A 27,018-nucleotide genomic window follows, 5' to 3' on the forward strand; every position below is an offset into this window, starting at 1 on the left:
TTTAGATCAATGGCCCATGGCCTGGCTGACCAACACTTCCGATCTCGTGAAGAAGTCACGAATTCGATCGATTCCTGGATCACTTCAAAAGATGAACAGTGTTTTCGACACTGGATTCATAGACTGCCCAAAAGATGGCAGCAAGTAGTGGTCAGCAATGGAAAATGCTTTGAATGATACGTGTATATGTTTTATTGAAGTCTCAAATGTTGGTGGAAAAAATGGTGGATGCAAAGTTGTACACCTTGTAATATGGTGTCTTTACTTACTGGAATTAGATATAGTGTACTAAGTAATCATTGTACTGTTTTATTTTCTAGATGATCATGTGACACTTACTGTAACACACCTGGAGTTCTCACATATTGATGCCACTGACTGTTATCCAGAATACTTAGAAATTCGTGATGGTGAAAATGTGAATGCTACACTCATAGGGAAGTACTGTGGTTTCAGAATACCATCACATATAACCAGCCATGGCAATGCATTGTTTCTTAATGCTGTTACAATGATTGGTTCACGCAGTGGTAGATTTATTGCATTTTATTCAGTTGCAAGATCAGGTAAGGCAAACAATGATTATAATTATTGCACATCCATGTAATTTATTTTAATCACAATGACAATGTGATATAAAAACTTTTTCTTTTCACTCTCAATACTAGTAATTTATATGCCTAATTATTTGTATATATAAAAATTAGAAAAAAATATTTTAAAGTCAGATGTTGTATGAAGATACAGTATGACTGACTATTAGCCAAAATCTTATAAATAACTTAGAAGGTCAAAATTAGTCGTTTTTTAGTCTTTGACTCTATAATTGCAGATTTCTTAATCTGTGCAGTACAGGAAAAACTGATGGAATGAAGAAATATAACTACACATTGTATAGTTGAGCCACTGAGCACTGGGTACAGATACTAACAAGAACTGGAATATAGTAGCACATCCTATAAATTTCTTCAGAGCATACTTGTAAGGTTTTCACTAACAAATGTGATCATTTCACAATGCCAGGTGACCAGAAATTCTCAATTTGAGGCTGTTGAAGGAACATGAATGCCTGATGAGCCATAATTTATATTAACAATAACAGAAATCTAACTTATTCGTAGATTATGTATAACTCATATTTGCGTCTACATCTGCATCCATACTCTGTAGCCCACATTGAGCTGCATGGCAGAAGGTACATCCCATTGTGCCAGTTATTAGCGTTTCTTCCTGTTCCAGTCACATATGGAGTGTGGGAAGAATGATTGCTTGAATGCCCCTGTGCAGAAATTACTCTAATATTATCCACATGATACCTACATGAGCAATGCATAGAGGGTTGTAGAATATTCCCAGAGTCATCAATTAAATCCAGTTCTTGAAACTTTGTTAAAAGACTTTCTTGGGATAGTTTATGTTTACCTTCAAGAGTATTCCAGTTCAGTTCCTTCAGTATCTCCGTCACACTCTCCCTAGAATTAAAGAAACCTGCGATCATTTGTGCCTCCATTCTCTGTGTACATTCAATATCCCCTGTTAATCCTATCTGGTACAGGTCCCACACACTTGAGCAGTATTCTGGAACTGGTCACATCAGTGATTTCTTAGCAGTCTCCTTTGTAAACTGATTGCACTTTCCCAGTATTCAACCAATAAACTGAAGTCTACCACCTGCTTTACCCCTGACTGAACCCATGTGATCATTCCATTTCATGTCACTACAAAGTGTTACACCCAAGTACTTGTATAAGTTGACCAATTCCAACAGTGCCTCATTGATATTACACAGTTATAGGATACTACATTTTGAAACAGATAACTAAAAATAGACACAAAAAACTGATTTTTTTGGTCCACCTCTGCAACTTAATGGTTAGCAAGTCTGATTGCTATAAGTAGGAGATTGCTGGTACTGCCAGGATTAGCTTAATTTGTGAAGCTCTCTCTTGATAAATCACTCAGTTTTTCTGAAATTGTAATTGTTTGTCTGTATGTACATGTAAATAGCATCTACTGATTTCTGTCCTATTCCAATAATTTCTTCATAGTAGACTGCTCATTTTCTTCCCCTCCTCCCGTTTAGAGTGTAGTAGCATAAATAAAATTACAACTTGATCTGCAGAATAGTTCTGTATGTATAGCTTTTTAAGCTAGCCACGTTGTGTGTGTTTTGTTCAGATGGGTAAACTGGAATAAGTTACAGTTTTCATCATGGTTTTGCAGAATGTATTACTGCAAGAAATGTATCCCAAGTTGAAGAAAAGTTTCAAGGAGTTTGGTTCTCTGTTTTTATCAATTGGTTGAATGTTGACCAAGGTAAATTCCAAAACTTATTTGTAGTATTTTCACACATTTTAAGAAGAATCCGACTGGTTTTGTACATTGATTTCTTACCATGTATAAGTAGATCCAGTACTGCGTGCTGTAAATGAAACACGAGATAAAGCAGTTGGTAGGGCAGAAGCAAAGAAGGCAAAGAAGGCAAATCTAAAAGAAGGTGCACTGGTGAGAAATGAGTGGGTTCTCAGAAGACTCAGCAAGCTGAGGAACACATGGAAAACATTGCCAAGAAAAGGGTTATGTGACAGGACATGTTATAAAACTTGAAATAAGAACTTGAAGGAGCTGTACAGGGTAAAAGGTATAGTAGAAGAGAGAAACTGCAATACATTTGAAAAACAATCATGGACATAGGGTGAAATGAAGAGGCTGTCACAGCTAAGGAATTCATGGCTGACTGCATGAAAGCAGCCAGAACACTGATTAATTTTTAAAATAATACTGACCCTTATCCTTGTATCACACAATGGAAAATCTTACAAGGTAATCGTGAATTTTTTAAGACATCGTAAAATACACAACAATGATTGCAATTAGCGTAGGTGCAACCACAAAGGAGTGGAATCTGTTGAGAGGCCTGGAAAAAATGTGGTTCATGAGATGGGCAACAGCAGCCTTTTCAGTAGGTGCAGGGGCAACAGTCTGGATGATTGACTGATATGGTCTTGTAATATTAACCAAAACAGCCTTGCTGTGTTGGTTCTGTGAACAGCTGAATGCAAGAGGAAACTACAGCTGTGATTAACCTTAAGGCATGCAGCTTTACTGTATGGTTAAATGATGATGGCATTCTCTTTGGTAAAATATTCCAGAGGTAAAATAGGCCCTCTTTCGGATCTCCGGGCAGGGACTACTCGGGAGGGCGTCGTACGTCATTATCAGGAGAAAGAAAACTGGCGTTCTATGGATTGGAGCATGGAATGTCAGATCCCTTAACTGGGCAGGTAGGTTAGAAAATTTTAAAAGGGAAATGGATAGGTTAAAGATAGATATAGTGGGAATTAGTGAAGTTCGATGGCAGGAGGAACAAGACTTCCAGTCAGGTGAATACTGGGTTATAAATAGAAAATCAAATAGGGGTAATGCAAGAGTAGGTTTAATAATGGATAAAAAAAATAGGAGGGCAGCTAAGCTACTAGGAAACAGTGTAGTGGACGCATTATTGTAGCAAAGATAGACACAACGCCCATGCCTACCACAGTAGTACAAGTTTATATGCCAACTAACTCTGCAGATGGCGAAGAGACTGAAGAAGTCTATGATGAGAAAAAAGAAATTATTCAGATAGTGAAGGGAGACAAACATTTAACCCTTTGAGTGCTGCACTGGCATATGCAGTTGGCTGTGTCAAGCCTGCCCTGGAGGCCCCCTAATCTGTATATTTGCGTTGGCAGCCACTTCCGTGGACTACTATGTGTGCCTGAGCTCTCCACTCAGCCGTCCTCGCCCTGGCCAGAGTATTTCTAGAACCACAGTGGTTGTGACAGTCTTGCAGTTAATGTGATTGCCGCCATTACAAATAAACACAGGATATCTGGATACTTATTCCATAGCTTTGAATCTGGAGATGAATTTCTTGACAGACCTAACGTACACTGAAACGGCTTATGCTGCTAACATTTAACTTCTCATCAAAGGCTTTCTTTCATTTGTGATTAGTTCTTGAGAACCATCATAAGGTCTTAGTATACATCTGTGTCTTATTTGACATAGTGATACTTTATTATCAGATTTTTGTATGCAACTTACAATGTAAATGCTGTAGAATACATAACAACAAAACGTTGACATTCTTCTGTACTAGCACAATACTTCGCCTGCAAACAACCTTCAAGGGACGTGTCTAGATGCTGAGATACACTTTTGAAGCTAATCACTATATTTTGAGAGCATTAATCCAATAAATTATCCCCAAGGAAACTTTAAAATCAAAAATTCAATTCTGAATTCTTTTTATATGGGATGCAATTGTTATTGTACAGTAGAAATAAACAATGATTTATAGCTTTAGTTTAAAAATTTGTTAAGGAAGTACTCAAGTTTCTAAACTACTAAATTAAATGTCACCTTTAATTCCGAATGACCTTTTGTGCTTCAGAAACAGGTGAATGTGTACAACTGATGAACATATGCCAAGATGCCCTTTCCAAGTGTAGGTCAAGGATTTTTTCACAAATCCAGTGTCCTGGAAAAACAGGACAGCAATCCGTTAGTGAATTTTACTAGAAAATTGTAGCCTGGGTTGCGATAAATGGCAACTAGTTTTGGGTGAAGCCCATTTTCAAGCAACCAAGTCAAAAAGGAATGTGACAAACACATTATAGCTGTTAATTAAACTATAGAATATCAATAGCTATCCATCTTCTATGGTTTTATTAACAGCTATAATGTGGTTGCCTCAGTTTTTGTTTTCCATGGTGGTTTGAAAATGAGATTCGCTCGAAACTAGTCGTCGCCTAAATAAATATCTTTTACCACAATCCACGCAACAATTTTGGACTAATAATAATGCTAGAATTTTTTGTTTAATTAATGATATTTGCACTAAGTTTAAGGTTTAACTTCTACCAAGTAGTTATGGAAGAATCAATAAGTTTGTACTAAGTTTTTATTTTTGCACCTTCTGTATGAACATTTGAAGCATTCAGTCTATGTTAGTTTGTACATAAGGTGTTGGTCAGCAAAGTATTTCATATGGAGAGGCTCTTAAAGCACAGATAATTTGCTGAGCTCTTTTTTTCCACAGTTACATTTCCCATCCTTCTTTCTCATCTGGGCTTTGGACTGGCAATGGCGAAGTTAAAAATATTTTTTTTTTAATTTTTACAATTATATTTATTTTTTTAATTTGTATGTATTTTTTTTCAAAAGTGAGGGCTTCATTTCTTCTTCCACCTGTAGCAACTTGGCTAAAAGTTCTTCTTTGTGTGGTATGTTTCGTAACATGGGTCAACACACAAAGGTACATTGCATGTTTTGCATTCATATTTCGTTTCTCGATGCACATTCTGTTTTGAGCAGACTCCACATCTACACCATAGTCCAGTCGGAGGGTACCTTGAGTACCTCTATTGGTTCTCCCTTCTATTCCAGTCTCGTATTGTTCATGGAAAGAAGGATTGTCAGTATGCCTCTGTGTAGGCTCTAATCTCTCTGATTTTATCCTCATGGTCTCTTCACAAGATATACGTAGGAGGGAGCAATATACCGCTTGACTCCTCGGTGAAGGTATGTTCTCGAAATCTGTGTAGGCTCTAATCTCTCTGATTTTATCCTCATGGTCTCTTCACAAGATATACGTAGGAGGGAGCAATATACCGCTTGACTCCTCGGTGAAGGTATGTTCTCGAAACTTCAACAAAAGCCAATACCAAGCTACTGAGTGTCTCTCCTGCAGAGTCTTCCACTGGAGTTTATCTATCATCTCCGTAACGCTTTTGCAATTACCAAATGATCCTGTAACGAAGCACGCTGCTCTCTGTTGTATCTTCTCTATCTCTTCTATCAACCCTATCTGGTATGGATCCCACACTGCTGAGCAGTATTCAAGCAGTGGGCGAACAAGCATACTGTAACCTATTTAGGTAGGAAAGGACGACACTCTGATGACGAGAATCCTCTTTGCTTTACTAGGCGGTACTACACGTCATTCCTGTGGCTACAATATAGCAGATCGTCAGCAATTGGAAGCAGTTAATTCCATAAATTATCTGGGAGTACGCATTAGGAGTGATTTAAAATGGAATGATTATATAAAGTTGATCGTCGGTAAAGCAGATGCCAGACTGAGATTCGTTGGAAGAATCCTAAGAAAACGCAATCTGAAAAGGAAATAGAAATTAATATCCATGGAGAAGAAATAAAAAACCTTGAGGTTTACTGATGACAGCAAAAGCAGCTGAATGGAATGGACCGTGTCTTGAAAGGAGGGTGTAAGATAAACACCAACAAAAGTGAAATGAGGACAATGGAATGTAGTTGAATTAAATCAGGTGATGCTGAGGGAATTAGATTAGGAAATGAAACACTCAAAGTGGTAGATGAGTTTTGCTATTTGGGGAGCAAAATAACTGATGATGGTCAAAGTAGGGAGGATATAAAATTCAGACTAGTGATGACAAAGAAAGCATTTCTGAAGAAGAGAAATTTGTTAACATCGAGTATAGATTTAAGTGTCCGGAAGTCTTTTCTGAAAGTATTTGTGTAGAGTTTAGCCATGCATTGTTATGAAACATGGACAATAAATAGTTGAGACACAAGAGAATAGAAAGTTTCAAAATGTGATGCTACAGAAGAATGCAGGTGATTGATGAGTAGATCATGTAACTAATGAGGAGGCACTGAATAGAATTGTGGTGAAGAGGAATTTGTGGTACATCTTGACTAGAAGAAGGGATTGGTTGGTAGGACACATTCTGAGCCATCAGGTGATCATCAATTTAGTATTGGAGGGTAGTACGGAGGGTAAAACTTGTAGGCATGAATACACTAAACTTGTTTTAGAAGGTTGTAGGTTGCAGTAGTTACTTGGAGATGAAGAAGCTTGCACAGGATAGAGTACCTTGGAGAGCTGCATCAAACCATTCTCTGGACTGAAGACCACAACAACAAAATACACAGATAGTTTTCAATTGGTATAAGCTTTGTACATACTAACAAACTTATTGTAAACATCAAGTACTAATATGATTGTGGCTGCATGGTAAGCACACCAAATACCAATAAAATGATTGAAGCATGTCCTGTTGTGGCAACACTATGCAGCCAAGATTGTTAGAAATTCTGCTGTGGTAAGCAATTACATAAATAACAGATTAGAAACTACTTTAAAATTTTTCTTGTTGTAAATATAATTACATTAGTGTAACTGTTAATGTTGTTTGAAAGAAGCTAAAACATCATAAAAAGCGTATATTTCTTATTGTTCTTACAGTTATAATTTTGAGCCCAATTTTTACATGTGAGAATCGTGGAGAAAGAGTAACATAAATTTATTTTTATTTTGTTTCATTGTTTTTGCTGTTAAGAGCAGTCAGATCAATCATGTATGTATGATAAGTGTGGAAGTTGTCACAGATTATTTAAAACAGGGACTGTTTTGCAAAAATTGTAATATATAGTTTCATTTGGGCAATTACCATGGGGATGAGACTGGTTGATTGGTGGGACACCAGGGAAATCATGCGGAGAACATAATAAGAAAGAAGAGTTCTGCTGCTAGGAAGCGGTCATGAGAAAGATGTAGGCCAGCTGCTACATGAAAAATTAGGTGCAGAGTATTAGGTCATAAGTTTTGTGAAACCAAATGCTAATCTTAGTGAAGTAACAGAAAACTTACGACAAATATGTAACGAAATTATCAAAGAAGGTAAATTAATAGCTGCTGAGCACATAAATGGGAGTTTTGTGGAGGTTCTGTGGCACTGTGATTAGCACTTTGCTAATTCTGCTAGAAATTGGGTAAATAAGGAACTGAGAGGGCTCCTTTAGATGGATGCAGAATCTCATTCTGATGCTGTTTGAGTAGTGGTTATAGGAAGATGGAGATATACTTCTAATGACCTACGCATGAATATGAGGAGTAAAGACAGTTTAGCAGGTGTAGTAGTTGAAAACATTAGGGGGACCACCAGCACTTGAAGACAAATCCCTGTAGTAATTGGGGGCCATATGACACACCATCATTAGGTTAAATTCAGACAAAAATCCTTGAAGAAAATTAAATTAACAGGGACTCCCAGTCTATCTTATAATAATTGAGGGAAAAGTGAAGACACCTTGCTTCCTCAGAATATTGGCAGGTAAAAAATAAAATAAATGAGTTGTTACTTTGACTGCATGATCGTAGTGGTAGGAAAAAATTGATGACATTTGTCCTTCTGAACAACTTATAACCACAGGGATAGAAGTGGTTATAACAGAGCTGCATATTCATGTATATCTAATATGGATAAAGGAAGGGACATTGTCACATTCATGAAAAAGGTATATAAACACAAAACTGTAGAAATAGGAAATTCTGTGTAGCCAAGGATATAGAAATATGTGGTGTGAGTTACTATTGACAAATGTAATATTTGTGATTGTGACAGTACTACATGTCTCCACTGCGTAATTGGGAAGTTTTGTGAAAAATTTTGATGAATTATTTTGATTTCTGTCAGGTAGGAGAAGGAGATTATTAATTTGTGGTGAATTTACTGTACATTTCTTAAAGGTATCTGACAGGAAAAGCTACATAGAGGTTCTTATAGCCATTTATAATTTGGTGTGGATCATAAATATCCCTGCCTGAATTGCTTAAAATAGTACATAGTATTGAATGGTGGCAGAATGAATGGGTGGGCAAAATAATATAATGGAAACTAATTAGTAATCGCTGATTGAATAATTTAAAAAAATTGGAAAGAGTAATTGAAAGAAATTGGAAGGTACACATATCCTGGGTGAACTTAAGCTGGTGCTAATATCAACAGACCTTCAATGTAAATACGATTTAGATAAACATTCATTATTTAAAGTAACATACTTATTCTCAATAGTTCCATTGTGCATAGAGCTGATTATGAAAATGCTGTTACTGAATCGCCCCTCCACTGCTCATGCAAATTCCTCTTATCTGCTTCAACCCTCTTGATGCAGGATTCTCTGCATGGGTGAAATGAGAACAGACAGTATTTTTTAGATAAATATATATACATATATAAACTTAGTCTTCCTAATAACTTCTAAAACACTTTTTTAATGTATGGTTGGAATACACATTTCTGAACAATACTGGCATGGTGGACCTCATGATGTTTCTGCCTGTTACCACTTATAGAGGTGAAGATAAATAATAATAATAATAATAATAATAATAATAATGGTTTATTTGTTCATAATAACTTTTACAGTCATGTACATACATGAACAATAATAATAGTTTAGTAGTAGAAATAAAGTACATACAACATTAAAGAATTTAATCAATTGAAGAGCATATCTCTACGCTTTGAAAACATTATCTTTGCCAGAAAATAACTTATTACTTTACCATTGGCTTTACATATATATAAAGAAAAGAACAAAGATAAAAAAATAATATGATCCATTGCAGCAACCTTATAGATAATGTATTCACAGAACAAGTTGAACTTGAAGAGACATACATGTGTCCAGTGGTAAATGGATTGTCGAATCATGATACACAATTAATAGCATTATGAAATGTAGCCATATGTACAGACAGGAAATATTCTAACAAAACAATGAGACTCATTAAGGACAAAATGACTGGAGATTTTAGAATTGTTATGTGTATGAGTAGTGTTTGTGTATGTGTGTGTGTGTGTGTGTGTGTGTGTGTCTGTGTGTCTGTGTGTGTATTTTTGACAAACGCCTTTCTGGCTGTAACTCAGCATCTGCATTATATGGTGAGTAGCAACTTTCCTTCCATAATATTGTTACATTCCACCCTGGATTTTCCATTGCTTGAACATAAAATCAAGCTTAAAAGATTATGGCTGTAATAAAGTTTGCAATGAGATTAATGCTAATTCCAAATTCAACACATTTCTTAATAAATCTGTATCCATTTTTGAAATAGTTTTCCCAAAATGCTGATTCAATTTAAAATTGACAAGTCATCAAACAAGTGTTAAATCACTACAGGTCTCTTCACAATGAGAAAAGGAACAGTGCAAAATAGTCAGAGGGGTAATGACCCAGAAACACTTTCTAATTAAGTACAGTATTGTAACATATTAAGGAAATTTGTAAAATAATCCAGAAGTATGCACATCTTATCTAAAATTGTCAGATCAGGTAATAAATTAAAATTGGTATCGAATAATAGGAAAAGAGAGGCAGCAAAACAGGGCAAAGAAGTTGACACTACTTCTGTTAAAGACAATGGGAGAATTCTAAAAGAAAGCTCATGTAGCAATAAAATTGGTACAAATAGTAGATAAGGAAAGGCAAAATACACTAAAGCAATACAGAGAACATTTAGTGTGTTAAAAATTCATCTTACATCCCCATCGGAAACAAGAATAATCATTATGACTCTAAAAGGTGAAAGGTCATATGGAGTGGATAATATCTCTGATGCGATACAAAAAAATTGTGGCCCTGTAGGATATAATGTTCTCAGTCTGTCATATAATGAATCCTTAACTCAGGGTGTCTTCCCAGACGGATTGAAATATGCCATTGTTAGGCCTGTCCAGAAAAAAGTGACTCCACAGATGTCAATAATTGCCATTCAGTGGCACTCCTTACACTATATTCTAAAATGTTTGAGATGGTAATGTACTGCAGGTTGTCACCCATCTATGATTTACATCCAGTCACAGTTTGTGTTTCAGTAGGACAATTTTAGTGAGTCAGCTATTTATCCATCTACTGAGCATATAATAAAATCTATAAATGATAAAATACCATGAACTGGGATCTTGTGTGACATATAGAAGGTATCTGATTATGTCAATTGTAATACTCTATTAGAGAAGTTAATTTTTTGTGGAATATGTACTTTAGAAAATGGCGGGTTTTTCTGGTTTCGTTATTATTATAAACCATTCTGTAGTACAAGGAAGGACACCACATTATAAGCATGGAGAGAAATTACAACGGGTGTTCCACAGGATCTGAATGTTGACCCACTGCTGTTCTTCGTGTTAATGAGGTGCATTTTACTTGAATCAGGAGACAGAATTAGTTCTGTTCGCAGATGATACAAGCACTGATATGAAGGAAAGCAAAGGAGCATTAACAGTGAAAGTAGTTCAGCAAAAAGTATTCATTGAACAAAAGTAAGCAATTAGAATTATGTGTGGAGTTCATACATGTTGAGCTTGCTCATATCACTTTAAACACTTACAAATATTAATCTCACCTTCACAGTAATAATATAATGAAAAGGATAGTTGCAACTTACCATATAGCAGAGATGTTGAGTCACAGAAAGGACAACAAAAGGACTGTCACATAATTAGTTTTGAGCCAACAAGGTCTTTGTCAGAATTAGACAATAAACACACATGCACACAACCACGCAGATGCAACTCACACAAAGATGAACACAGTTTCTGGCATCTGGAGCCAGACTGCAAGCAGCAGGGAATTATTAGAGAGGATGCTGGGGCAGGGAGGCTGAGGGATGGCAGGATAGAGGTAGGGGATGGTAAAGTGCTGCTGGAAGTGTTCCGGTATGGCAAGGGATGGGGGGGGGGGGGGGGGGGGGAGGATAGCGGAAAACAAGGGAAAAAAAAGACTGAGGGTGTTGGTGGAATAGAGGCCTGTATTGTGCTAGAATGGGGACAGGGAAGAGGCTAGATGGGTGAGGACAATGACTAACAAAGGTTGAGGCCTGGAGGGTTACGGGAATGCAGGATATATTGGAAGGATAGTTCCCACCTGTGCAATTCAGGAAAGTTGGTGTTGGTGGGAATGATCTAGATGGCAAAGGCTGTGAAGCAGTCATTGAGTTGAAGTATGTCATTTTGTGTGGCATGCTCAGCAACAGGCTGGTGCAGTTGTTTCTTGGCCACAGTCTTCTGATGGTCATTCATGCAAAGAGACAGCTTGTTGGTTGTCATGTGCAAGTAGAATGCAGCTTAGCTGGCACATCACGTGACTGGATACACTGCCTTTGACGGGGTAGGTGACATTTGTGACCAGACTGGAGTAGGTGGTGGTGGAGAGATGTATAGGTCAAGTCTTGCATATATATCTATGACTGGAATGTGAGCCATGAGGCAGGGATTGATTCTGTAGGGATGGACGACGACATTGTGCAGGTTTGGTGGGTGGCAAAATAACACTATGGGAGGAGGAGGAAGGGTAGTGGGTATGACATTTCTCATTTCAGGGCAAGATGAAGTAATCAAAACCCTGGCAGAGAATGTAATCCAGTTGCTCCAGTCCCTGTTGGTACCGAGTCACAAGGGAAATGCTCCTCTGTGGCTGGAAGGTGGGGCTTTGAGAGATGTTGGGCGACTGAAAAAATAAGGCATGGGAGATCTGGTTTTGTAAAAGATTGGGAGGATAATTACAAACTGTAAAGGCTCAGATGAGATACACAGTTTATTTAGAGAGGGACCGCATGTCTTTACAGATAATCTATATGGAAGGGACTTCTAGGTATTGAACGTGTGGCAGCTTTCAAAGTGAAGGTATTGCTGGTGGTTGGTAGGTTTGATATGGAGATAGGTACTCATATAGTCGTCTTTAAGGTGGAGGTCAGTATCGAGGAAGGTAGCTTGATGGGTTGAAAGGGACCAAGTGAAGCAAATGGGGGAGAAGGTGTCGAGGTTCTGTAGGAATGTAGATAGGGTGTCCTCACCCTCAATCCACATCATGAAGATGTCATCAGTGAATTTTAACCTGGCGAGAAGTTTTGGATACTGGGTGTTTAGGAAGGATTCCTCTAGATTGCACATGAATAGGTTGGCAAAGGCTGGTGCCACTCCAGTGCACCTTGCCATACCCCAGATTTGTTTGTAGGTAATTCATTAAAAGGAGAAGTAATTGTGGTTCAGGATGTAGTTATTGATGGCGACTAGGAAGGAGGTGACGGTTTGGAATCTGTCAGGCATTGGGAAAGGTAGTGTTTAATAGCAGTACAGCCATGGGCATTAGCAATGCTATTGTACTGGACCTGGCATCAATATTGACGAGAAGGACACCATGTGGTAAAGGGAAAGGAACTGTGGAGAATTGGTGGAGGATATCATTGGTATCTTTCAGATAGGGTGGTAGGTTGTGGGAAATAGGCTGAAGGTGTTGGTCTATCAGATCAGAAATTCTCTCAATGGGGTCACAGTAACCTGCCACAGTGGGGTATCCTAGGTTGTTGGGTTTATGGGCTTTAGGAAGCATGTAGAAGGTAGGAGTGCGAGGAATGCTAAGGGTGAGTAGAGAGATGGACTCTGGGGCAAGGTTCTGATACAAGCTTAAGGATTTGAGTAGAGACTGGAGATCATATTGAATACCTGGAATGGGATCACTGTGGCAGTGTTTTAAGGTCGATGAATCTGACAGCTAGTGATGAATCTGACAGCTAGTGGGTTCCTTCTTCCAGGTAATACTTGCAGTTCAAATCAACTGTGGTGGAGCCATTTTCAGCAGGTAGAATTATAAGACTGGGTTCAGTTTTTAGTTGGTGGATTGCAGATCTTTCTGCAGATGTAATGTTAGTTTTAATCTTGGTGGACTTTGGGAATGATTGTGAGGCAAGATCTTGGTATAATACATTCTGGCAAGTTAATAGAGGTTGATTTGGGGCAGTGGTCATGGATCATGGTTGGATGGCGGAGTGAACTGGGGCAGGCAGGGCTCAACATTGGTCTTTGGTTGAGTCTGATTGGTAGTGTTGGTTGTGAAAAATTGTTTCCACTGTACAGGCCAGGAGAAGGAGAGAAGGTTTTTAACAAGAGCTGCACGTCTGAATTTGGGGATGAGGCAAAAGGTAAGACCTTTGGAAAGGACTGATACTTCTGTGAGGCTTAGGCTTTTGGAGGAAAGGTTCATAATTCTCTTTAGGGTCTGTTTAGGTTCTGGATTCTGTGTGATGGTGGGAGGGAGTTTTTGAGGGCAGGATAAATGTAGTAGGTCTGCAAGAAAGGGTTTGTCAGCTGTGAGAGGTGTGGAGTTGGTTTGGAGGTTGTCTTAGAGGTGGTAGACAATGTAAGTACAAGATGGGAGTTGGAAGTGAGTATATTGGAGCATTTATCGAGGTGGCATTGTGTATGTTGCTCCAGTTCCTGGAGGGCAATAGTCTCATGTGTATTAGTGGATCCAAGAATTTGGGACTGCATAGCAATAGAATTTTATGAATGCAGAGAAGGTATTGCAAGGCGATTTGGGCCTGATCAATATGGTTTTGCAGGACTATTTTGGTGAGGGCTAAGGAGAGATGGAATTTGAACAGATGGAGATCATTGTGGAAGGAAGGGTGGTAGCCAGTTATGGGTAATTTAATGGTTAGGCCATTGTGGTGGGGGCAGGGGAGGGGAGGGGGGGGGGGGGCTTCTGTGAAACAAGCAACAACACATGAACATTATGTGGGACTGGGTTCTGACTAGGGATAAGGAGATATTTCTCTGTGGATATAGATGAAAGTAGCAAGGATCCATGGTGGTGGAAAAAATACATAAATAATATAGAATTACATCAGAAAAAAATTGCAAAAATACACCCAAACACAGGAAAGTTAATAAAAGGAAGAAATGGATGAAAGAAGAGGAAATAGGTTAAAACCTGAGGGAGTAGGCTGATAGTGAAAAGCGAAAAACAGAAATTGACGTAAAGTCACAATAGAAATATTGTTAATGGGAATTTTTTCGGGTTTAATTCTACATTATTTACATATTTTTCCCAATTTTTCCACCACCATGGATCCTTTCTCCTTCCATCTACATCAATACAGAAAAGTTTCTTTATCCGTAGCCAAAACCCAGTGTCACATTCTGTTCCTATGTTGTTGCTTGTCTCACAGAATCCCCCCTCCCAATGCCCTTACCATCAAATTACCCATCTCCTGCTGGCACCCTTCCTTCCACAATGACCTCCATCTGTTCAGATTCCACCAATCCTTGGCTCTCACCAACATATTCATGCAAAACCATGTTAATCAGGCCCAAAGTTCATTGCAATACTTTCTCTCAATTTGTAAAACTCTCCTGCTACACAATCCCAAATTCCTGGATACCATAACACACATTGAAACTCTCCCTCCGGGTACTGGAGCAACATGTACAATACCACCTCCATAAACACTCCAGTCTGCTAATTCCAACACTCGCCTTGGACTACGATAGTCCACCACCTCTACATCAAACTCCAAACCTCCCACACATCCCTTCATAGCTGACAACCCTGTCTCACAGACCTACTACACTTACCTCACCCTCCAAAAGTCGATTCCACCACCACACAGGATCCAGAACCTAAGTAGACCCGAAAGACAATCATGGGCCTTTCGTCAAAAATCCTTAACCCCACAGAAGTACCAGTCCTTACCAAAGGCCTCCCGTTTTGCCCCACCCCTAAATTCCATAATGCAGGACTTTTTAAAGACCTTCTTTCCTTCTCCTGGTCCCTACAGTGGAAAAACTTTTTTTCCACCAACCCTAGCATCATACTCAATCAAAGTCCAATGTTGAGCCCTGCCTGACTCAGTTAACTCCTCCATCCAACCGTGGTCCACTACTGGCCCCAAATCACCCCCTGTTAGCTTTCCAGAATTTCATAATCTCGAACCTCGCATCACCATCATTCCCTAAATCCCTAACATTCACACCAATCTTACATCTGCAGAAAGATCCACAATGCACAAGCTAAAAACTGATTCTCATCTTATAATCCTACCTCCTTAAGACTGTACCACAGTTTTTTGCACTGCAAGGATTGTGTGACCGAAGGACCCTGCCAACTATCAGATTTGTCCACCTACAAATGCTGCCACAGTGACCCCATTCCAGATCTCCAGTCTCTACTCAAATCCTTAGGTTTGTACCAGAACCTCACCTTGGAGTCCATCTCTCTACTCACCCCTAACATTCCTTGCACTCCTACCTTCTACACACTTCCTAAAGCCCATAAACCCAACAACCTAGGATACCCCACTGCATGCGGTTACTGTGACCCCACTGAGGGAATCTCTGCTCTCGTAGATCAACACCTTCAGCCTATTTCCCGCAATCTACCTCCCTACCTGAAAGACACCAACGATATCCTCCACCAGTTCTCCACAGTTCCTTTCCCTTTACCACATGGTGCCCTTCTCGTCACTACTGATGCCACGTCCAGTACAACAGCATTCCTAATGCCCATGGCTGTACTGCTATTAAACACTACCTTTCCCAATGCCTGACAGATTCCAAACCTTCACCTTGTTCCTAATCGCCATCAACAACTACATCCTGAACCACAGTTACTTCTCCTTTTAATGAATTACCTACAAACAAATTTGGGGTATGGCAAAGGGCACTGGAGTGGCACCATCCTATGCCAACCTATTCATGTGCAATCTAGAGGAATCCTTCCTAAACACCCAGTATCCCAAACTCCTCACCTAGTTCAAATTCATTGATGACATCTTCATGATGTGGATTGAGGGTGAGGACACCCTATCTACATTCCTACAGAACCTCGACACCTTCTCCCCCATTTGCTTCACTTGGTCCCTTTCAAACCATCAAGCCACCTTCCTCAATGTTGAACTCCACCTCAAAGATGGCTATATCAGTACCTATCTCCATATCAAACCCACCAACCACCAGCAATACCTCCATTTTGAAAGCTGCCACACATTCAATACCTAGAAGTCCCTTCCATATAGCTTAGCCACCCATGGCTGTCTTATCTGTAATGACATGCGGTCCCTGGGGACTTTACAGTTTGTAATTACAAAAATAGATCTCCTGTGCCTTATATTTTCAGTTGCCCGAAGCCCCACAATCTGGCCACAGAGGAGCTTTCCCTTTGTGGCTCTGTACCTCCTAGGACTGGAGCAACTGAATTACATTCTCCAACAGGGTTTTGACTATCTCTTTGCCTGCCCTAAAATGAGAAATGTCTTGCCACTATCCTTCCTATTCCTTCCACAGTAGTGGGAAAAAAATACAGATGTCCCAAACATATTGATTTGGCTGTCCTTACAGATATCTCTGTAGTAGAGTGGCTGTCATTACTCAGAAGTGACAATGGAGGACAGTCTAAAAGCAGCATTTATATATCCTTTGTGACACTACCAGTATCGTCATATGCTATTTGTGCTAAAGAATGTTCCATCCATGTTTCACCATCTGTTAGACTTGGTTTTGCTAGTGTTAAAACCAATGCTGTGCATGGTAAAAATATGTTGTGTGACTAGGTACATTTTGATGACAGAACTGTCTTTGAAAATGGTTTGAGAGAACATGTGCTACAATTAAGGGAGGTGTTTAGGAGGTCATGTGATGTGCATCTAACACTCGGTATAGAAAAGTGTCACTTAGTGCTACAGGGAGTACAATATTTTAAAAGGCATCACCTCTCACTCACTTACTGGAAAATTTGTCAAGTTCTGTCAGATGTCAGAGTGTGAAGATGTCTCAGTATATTAAAAGAATTGATGTAATGCAAAAAATTATGAGTTTGGCTGTGTGTTGAGTCAAGGATTGGACAGAGCAGAGCATCCAGGAACCTGTGCCTCACATCAGTTAAAAGAAGTGGAAAAAAATATTCCACTATGGAGAAGGAAATGCTGAGCCTCATATAGGGTCTAGCATACTTCCAATTTTATTTATGTGGTGGGAACTTTCAAGTAATAACAGAACATTGAAACCTCTTTTAGAGTTAGAAGATCCACCAAGCAGATTAATGTGTTGAGCAGTGAAGTTTAGTGAGTTTGAATTTGTGTGAATACGGCAACTGGCAAGAGTTACAGGAATGCAGATGGCTTCAGTAAAAAGACTAGTACTGTACAAAGAGTAAGTCACACCAGTGCAAAGGGGCAGAGGACGTAAGTATTGACAAAACCTGTAAGCTATCTGCAATGTAGCCACTTCTATGGAGTATGACAGAGTGTTATGGAAGGAAACAAAACTTGAGCCTTATGTTGTGGTCCCAGCTATTCTTCAAGAGACATTATTGAAGTAGGCATATGAACATGTTTACAGTAGGCCATGTAGGTTGAAGAACTATGGAATGGCATATGGTTGATCAATATTGGTGGTGGATTTCTAAGCATGATGTGGAGCATTATGTGAAGAGCTGTATGCCGTGCACACAGTGGGCTGAATTGTGGCATCAGTGTACTTCGTTGCAAAGATTACTGTAGGTTAGAAAGCCATTTGAGATATCTGGTGTTGACAACTTGAGTGCTTTTGGGCAAGCTCCTGCAAGGGATCACTATGTACTTATAGTAACTGATCACTTTTCATACTACATATGTGTGGTAGCTGTCCCCAATGAACAAGCCCTGTGGCTTGGGGCATGGTAAATGATTATTTGTTTAATTTCAGTGATCCAGTTACATCGATTATGGATCAGGGTGCCAGTTATGTGTCAGAGTTAATGAACAGCTTTCTCATTTATTGTGTATTCATAAGTTAAGAACAAGCACTTTATATCCACAGGTGAATGGAAGAATAGAGAGAGAGTATCAGATAGTGAGGAAGATGTTAAGTGACTATGTAAACAACAATCGTAATGACTGGTATACTGGATTACTATATGGTGACAAAACATACATTTCTAAGGTTCATGAACTTATTGGGCCTGTCACTGTATGAAGTCTGTATGGGAAGAAAATATCATCACCATTTGAGGTAATGAAATGTATAGTAGGGAAGAATGGAGAATTGAGTATTGAATTTTGCAGGATCTTTATGGAAGATACGGAATCAAATACAGTGAGCAAATATGAAGACACTGGAACATCAGGAACAGATGTGGCAAAGGAATTCTGTGATACTGGAATACCAGGTAGAAGAGTCATTGATTTTAATTAATCCATTAATCTCTTAAGGGTAAAACAAAGAAATTCTTTGCTCATTATGAAAGCCCATATCAAGTAATTGAGATGACATTGCTGGTGAATGTGAATAACAGTCATCTTAGGGTTAAGCCGATGTAATAAGGAAGGGAGAGTGACTGAGGCATCTCTGCATCATGTAACATAGCCAGTGGAGATGCTTGTGAAGAGCATAATGTTATTCGCACTGCTATACCTCTATAGCTGTGGAGGGGTAGGCACCTCCCAAGTACAACTGCCTTAATGTTGGGCGCTTTTCACCTTACAAGACGCTGTTGTCATGATGGACCATCATAGGATGTTGAAACTAACATACAACACTTGGATATTAAAGAATGAAGTACAGAAGCTGGATGAAGCTGTCGTGGGGTTACATCAAAAAGCTGGAGAGAAGTGGGTACTGAAAGAGGAGCAAGGGAAGTAACAGGTATTGTGTGTCTCCTACGGTCATCTTTGGAAACATTGCAACCAGCCATGGACTTTGTTTCCACACACTCTGAAAAGATGGATGGAACAGCTGATGTCAGTGACACACGACAGGTAAATGATATGTTGGTTGAGATACAACTGGAAGCAGAAAGCTCCAGAGTCCTGGTAGAGTGGCATTCTAACCAGTTCAAAAAACTGGAACACAGGGTGTTAAATAATACTAGACTGTTCTGGGGCTAACAGTGGAACTGACTAGCTTTGTAAAGATGCCATCCAGGTTGTTGAATCAAAATTTGAGGATAGTGCAGGCTCATTAGGGCATATTGGACACCTGGTTGCCTCCTGTGCATTCTTGCCAATAGTGTGGGGGTTGCTTACATAGAAATAGCTGAGTTACAGGAAGCCAAACTCTAACATTCTTTGGACGACAAGAGATTAGATTAGATTACATTAGATTGCAAGGCTCACACATCTCTCTCAAGTCAGTTAATTGCACGTCATGTGTAGCCAGTCTTCTTCTCTGGGCAGTCAACTATGCCGGTCTCCCAAAAGCTTCTTCTCTGAAGACTATAGCCGGTTAAAGGAATTTATTAAAATACATCACTATCCTTGAAATAATTTTGGTACTTGTAAAATACTTTTCAGTTCAATCACTATATATTTTCAACTTTCATAGAGAATATCTTCTGAAAGCTAACTTATTCCTTAAACATTAGACTCATTTGCACATATTGAAATAGCATACATGTGTCTTGCTTTGTTCATAGCCAAGACTTGAAATAATACAAAAGTTTCTAATCTCAATGGAGTCCAATACATGAATGAACATAGAAATCTATATTCAACTGTTCATTAGTCTTATACAATCAACACAGACACTAAAGAGCACAGAATACTGTATAAACTTTCCTTGTTCTTTTTGACCCATACATAGAAACTCTGTGAACCGTACAGCAGTTACTTGACATGTTCCACATCCACGAGGATCTCCTCAACATGGATCTATGGAACGAAAAACTAATCTAATCTAATCTTGTCTGTGCCGTTCGGCCGCTGGGTCCATCTTTTTCTCATAACTGTTTTTAGATCTGCACATGCAAGTAGGCGACGCGTAGTAGGGCATATTCATTTCTCCCATTCACCTCTAAAATATCGGGTGTTCAAAACGGTGGAAGGCCTAGTGTTTCTAGAATTTACTACTAAATTCTTGAAGTACTACAATACGTCATGGGGTGCATGGGCAGCTAACCGCTACCCTGCTACTGCCAAGCCAATTTCTGAGTAGATTGTGCCAGGCACGAGATGAACAACCTGCTAAACTAGAATTAATTTTGTCTGAAGAATAAAATACCCTTTTAATACTGCCATCTTTCATCAGTAGATGTCAGTGGTGACCACGCCCACATCCATGTGCCAGCCTATTTATCAGTGGCAGATGCCAACATCAGAAGGGAATGCTTTGTCAATCACCCATATAATGTATTATGTGAGTTTTAGGAAAATTGGTACATATTAGGACAAAGAAAATTTTGCTGCTCCCACCACATATGAAGAGCCATGCATTAATGTCAGCAGATGAACTGTGACAGTGCCAGAGAGAGTAGGTAAGGATATTCCCTTATGTGGTAGTCCAAACTGTCACCAACATGTGTGAGACATTTTTCAGGTGGAACAGGTATGGAAGGATGCCCACAGGTCATCCTGACAACACAACCTTTTTTTTTAAGAAGACAGCACCTCACTGGGCATAATCAGTGTATGATTCAGATGTAGCTGTTACCGCTTGCTATGAACAGAGATGTTCAAAAGGAATAGAATGCTTAGAACTATGGGACAGAAAAGTACTACTGAACATTACAAAGTGTGACAGCCCAGGACCAACTTTCCAGCATCTGGTAACAATAATAGAAGCTACAGCTCTGAAACCAATGTATCCATTGCTGTACTTCCTGATAATGCTGTAGAAATACTGCCACCTAAGAACCTGACCTTCCTGAATAACACCCAGAGTCCCACCATACTTGATTCTCTCAATGAGGCTAAAGCCTCACAAAAGGGTCATATTCATGCAGAATAAATGTTTAATATGTTCACTAGTGCTGCAGCAGGTTCCAGTGTAAGGTCATTCCAACATAAATTACCATCTTCATGCTGGCCCTCAGTTGTATATTCTAGGTCTGTCACTGGTGGAGGATCATCACTTACCCAAATTTCCAGCCCCTTTCATACCAACTGAGTATGCCATCCTTAAGGTTTGAGCAGTTTTGGGTATACCAGTTTCCATACAGAGTGGCCGAAGAAGAAAAAACAGCCGGTTTGCAAACTGTAAATAGAGTGCAAGAGAACATGAATAGTATTATGTTGTTTTAAGCAATTCACAGATCTAGCAACAAAATGGGATATGGTGGACTGAATCTTTCTAAGGGGTGCAGTAGTGTTGCTGCATAACCTCCTTCCCATCACAGGTAGCTAGGCTGCCCATGAAAACTTGCAGGCAGGTGCTGCAGACTTATTGATGCATCACAGCTCTGGACTCCAGTCCACCATGGTGGTGGGATGAATTTCAACATGCTGTGGGACAATTCTGCAGTGCCATGGTCACCTACATGTCTAAAGGTGGGGTCAATTCATACCAAGTGGCCCAGGAAAAAAATAATTGGTTGCTTGACCATCTCAGAAAAAATTTATATTTTCTGGGTGACTTCCCCAATGTTTAGTGGTCACAAAAATGTTTTTTAAAACAATTTATTGTTTATTATTTTCAAATGGCAGCCATATTTGTTGCATGCCTCATGCGTTTTTTTATATTTGCAAGCATCTTCATTTTTTACAATTATTCAGTAATGGATTGTCCTAAGCTTTTCAGATAAACTGCATTTAGTTCAACACACTCTGGGCTACAAATTAAAATCATTATCACTTATCTGAATGTATTCTTTAAAATAGTTTTAATAGTTAAAGTTATCAGGCACAAACTAAAAAAAATTAGATTTTGAACAGTAGTTTTTCAAAGAAAGATTAATTTCTCAGCTTTAATATTTTTTTCTACTGTTACACTATAGTACAGTTACGTTTTATTGAGTATCAATGGGGAGCACCTTACACTTAAAAAATAAACGATTTTAAAAAATGTTTTTTTTAATTTTTCTATTTTGTGGCCTTTGTTGGGGAACCAAATAAAAATCTGAAAATTTCACAGTTAATAGACCTTTATGATATCAAACTTCAGTATAAATTTCATCTTTGAGATTCAGTTGGAAAATTACAAACACGAGTCAAAAATACGTTTTTTAACATCTGCAATATCTAGGCTTATGGAATAAAATATATGAGATACCGTATATAATTTAATCATATCTATGATTACTTACTTTTTTATTGAAAATAAGCCTACTAATACATTATATTGTTCTCTTGTTATTCGTTTTTAGTGGATTGCTCATTGAACATTTGAGAAATTTGTTAACTCAGTTTGGGTGTTGATTATAAGTTCGTCCAGTCAAGGTTGTAATTTCCATCATTTCCATTGGAGACAGCTTCCTTAGTACATTTTTAATGGCATCCAAACTTGATCCTTCTCAATTTTTTAAGATGTCCTTGGTCCTGGACAGTGATAAAATATAACATGTACATCTTGGTTTTGACAGTCATCATTATCAACTTCACCAATCCACCACTGTTCATCGTAAACACAAGCCACCATCTCTTTATTTTGAAGAAGCAGTTGTACAAGTTTTCCACACTGATGAAGTTCACTATCAGGAGAAGTTGATGTGATCTTGCACTTCAGTAAGTTGTGTGAATGGGGTACAAAACAATGAAAAGATCGAGTGGCGTCTGACAAGTGTTTTACCTTTCCTTCAAGACACTGTCATAGACTTCTTGTGTTTCCTCACATTGTACAAAAACATAGGTAATGCCTTTGATATGATTTTTGCAGAATTCAAACAATTCTTGAGGTGTTGTGATATGATTGTCATCGGTCTGCTGCAGACTTGCTTTTGGGACAGCTCGCTTTGTTGTACCCCGACACCATCACAAGCATTCTTCCCATGGCATGAAGCGAGAAAGTGCCATTCTACATCAAACCCAAAATATTCTTTATGAACGGAGATGGATCATCAACTTTATCTTCTGATGTTGCAAACAAACACAAACATTATGGATGCCAGATGCCCCTGCAACAATACACCATCTTGGTCTCAATTCGCAAAACTCTGATCTTCCAACTTTAATGTCAGGATTTTCTTTTTTAAATTCAGTGAATAGTTCATTTAAATTACATAATATTAACCTTTTTTGTCTTTGAATCTTAGAACCAGTTTCTTTCACAGAAACATGGTGTTTTTTTATCAGACATCAAACAGCTGTTACTATCATTGTCATAATTCTTAATAACTTTATTGATTTTGTTTTCATCTACCAAATTAGATGGACTTTTCTTTTGTAATGCAGGTAAAATTCCCTGTTCTTTTACTAATTGTCTTGTTAACTTAACAAGACATTCAGACACATTAAATTCATCACTAAATTTTGCTCAATTCCAAGAATTCGGCAGTAAACTGATAATCTTAATTTTATCCTCTTTCTTTGAAGTACTGCATTTAGTTTTTAGATTTTCTATCAAATCATCATATTCAGTTGGTGAAGTTTTAGAACTTCCATCTGTTTTAGTACAATTTGTATTTTGAAATGAAACTTCCAAATTCTTTTTGACTGTAGCTGCCACTTTCTCAATTTTTGTATTCAAGTCTTTTACCTTCACTTAATTTTCTAATTTTACTAGCAGGCGATATACCCAGGATTTCACAAGCTGTATCTAATATTTTAATGGCTGCAGATAAATCACAAAATTCTGTTTCTGAGGCTTCACTATCCTTTCTCATGTGAATTACAAATATCTTAGAATAACATGTTGGACACAATGATTTTCCCGGTATGAGATTGACAAAAGGGCTTTTATTTTTAGAATAATGATCAAATGTTATTTCTCGCAGAACTTTTGTTATAGGTTTCTAATGTTTCTCAAAAGAGTCCATGCAAGACTGACCAAAAAGGTGATGAATTTTTTTAAGTATTTCATTTCATGGTACTTGCATGTTGATTTGACCTCTGGACTGACTCATAAGTAACACAAAATTTTTTCTTCTTCACTGTAATCTTCAGTTAAAGTAACGTCTTTAGGATACACTCCTTACACAATTTTATGACATGTTTCATTAATAATAACACCAACAGAACACTGAGATACCATTTTTCAACTGCACACATCAAGAACTTCTAGCTAAATAAATGTGAGTAGGCAGTTTTTGGTGTAAGGGGGAAGACAACAATCGGACTTGTATAGGCTTGCAGACGCAATTGTTAGCCTGCTGTAACATTTACCATAGCATTGTTTCGACAAATAATCATTAGCTAGTGTAATGTGGTGTGTCACATTATGCAATTGGTATACTTTATTTGATTAGCCTACCAGATATTGCAGATGTTAAAAAAACGTATTTTTGACTCATGTTTGTAATCTTTTTTCCATAACTTCCAATTTAATCTCAAAGTTGAAAGTTATACTGACATTTGATATCATAAAGGTCTATTAACTGTGAAATTTTCAGATTTTTATCTGGGCCTCCAACAAAGATATTCCAAGCCACAAAATGGAAAAATAAAAAAAAAATCAATTTTTTTAAATAGTGTATTTTTTAAAGTGTAAGCTGCTCACCCTTGATATTCTATAAAAAGTAACTATGCTATACAGTGTAATTGTAGAAAAAATATTAAAGCTGAGAAATTAATCTACTGTTAAAAAATTGAGTTTTTTTAATTTGTGGCTGTTAACTTTGAACTATTATAACTATATTAAAGAATACATTCCGCCAAGTGATAATGATGTTAATTTGTAGCCCAGAGTGTTTTGAACTAAATGCATTTTATCTGAAAAGCTTAGGACAATCCACTATTGAATAATTGTAAAAAATGTAGATGCTTGCAAATATGAAAAAACGCATGCAGCCTGGATCAAATATGGCTGCCATTTCAAAATAATAAACAATAAATTTTTTTTAGAAATATTTTTGTGGCTACTTAACATTGGAGAATTCACCTAGAAAATATAAAAATTTTTCTGAGATGGTCAAGTTACCAGTGTTGAACCTCTTGGCATGGATTGACCCGGTTTGGGACGGTCACAACAAGTATGGGCAGAGCAGCTGTAGCAACTTGTCTTTGACTAACATTGATGCTGAGACATACTCCATATCAGGGATTGGTCCCATGTGGTCCCCACAGCTTCAGCTACACCTATCACCATTTTCAGCTGGCCATTAGTTTTCATGCTGCTGCCAGCTCTGGTAGTTCCATGTTTTGAGCTGGTACCACCAGCTGGGTGTCTCCAAGATGTCTAGGGTTCGGTGCCAGTGTATTAGCATACCTGAACAGCTGCTGGGTGTGGTCAGCTGTTCAGAGTATGCTCCCATCTACCAGGTGCCTGACAACAACCTTATGTGTGCAAGGCTGCACTAGTCACTGCTGTCCCACTGAGGCAGCATTCCTGCCTAGAATTCCCACAGTGAATGAAACACACCACTGTGTGTTATGCTGAGGTGCGCACCACTGCCTGAGATGACCACACCCATCATTGGCCACTGGCATCAACTTCTGTATGGATGACTTACAGAATAAAGAATGTTTTTGGCAATGGAGCTCTTCTGATTGTACATTCATCTTGGTACTGGTAAATGCAATCCACTGTCCTGCGTGCAGCCACCTGAAGCAGAAACAATCTTCCTGGTATTTAATGGTGTCCACACCCCCAACACCATTACAGTGTCAATGCTACATTGTCAATTAGACTTCACTGGGATAGTGAAAAATTTGCAATTGAAAGATGAGAGATGCAAGCAGACTATATATCACAAAACATTTCTCAGTTACCTCGGAGGTAGTTTTTTATATCCATGAACTGGAGAAACAAATTGGTAATTCGAATTAATGGGACACATTTAGCCATCATGGCTACATTGTACTGGGTGGAATTTGCAGGTCTGTTTTGCTGCAAATGCTTTTTCCATTCTCTCCAAACTAGTCTCAGAAATAACTTGTCTTCAGTGGCTTTTTTATTCCTGTATTTTCACATAGTTTCAATATGTCACTACTGTGATAATGTATTGTACAGTTCTCATATAGAATGTTATGTTTTGGTTTCAATTTACTATGTGACTGCTTTGAAAACATATTTGTGCACATTAGCACAAACAAGTTACTGATCATCTTTCTGTCCCTGCGAATGTTACTGTTAAGAACTATTTCATTGCCAGCCATGTGACAGATTATTGTAATAGCTACTTGCATGAAATATATATAGAGAAAAAGGACGAAAAACACTTGGAGATGTTAAACTATTTGCTAAATTAATTTTGGGAGAATAAAACAAAAGTGCAGTTACAAACCCCATATTATTTTCTGCAGACAAGCATCAATCAGGGGAGGAACTTAAGTGTGTAATGATTAACATTATACTGTTTACCTCTATTGCTGATAAACTTCATTAATGAATACAAGAACATAGTAGATAAATTTGAAAGTACGTCAGGAAAACAGTTATAACTAGACCACATAATGTATTATAAAAAAAAATAATAAAAATAAAAAAATAATGCAAATTATGAACATGCAGAATCAGTTTAGGGCAGTTAAAGTTAGTGACAAGATGAAAAGAAAGTGCAATAAACAAAAGAGTAAAGAAAATT

The 27,018-nt window shown here is 38.2% G+C and overlaps 1 protein-coding gene across 1 annotated transcript in view; it reads left to right on the top strand.

Annotated features, from left to right (window-relative positions):
- The window catches only part of LOC126285431 (cubilin-like), a 1,398,426-nt gene that overhangs the window by 785,332 nt on the left and 586,076 nt on the right, over window positions 1–27,018 (top strand). Inside the window, exon 35 of the mRNA XM_049984811.1 lies at window positions 321–566. Within this exon, the coding sequence (XP_049840768.1) occupies window positions 321–566 (246 nt within the window). The remainder of the gene's footprint in view (window positions 1–320; window positions 567–27,018) is intronic.

This window comes from Schistocerca gregaria, chromosome 8 (genome assembly GCF_023897955.1).
Source record: "Schistocerca gregaria isolate iqSchGreg1 chromosome 8, iqSchGreg1.2, whole genome shotgun sequence".
NCBI lineage: Eukaryota > Metazoa > Arthropoda > Insecta > Orthoptera > Acrididae > Schistocerca > Schistocerca gregaria.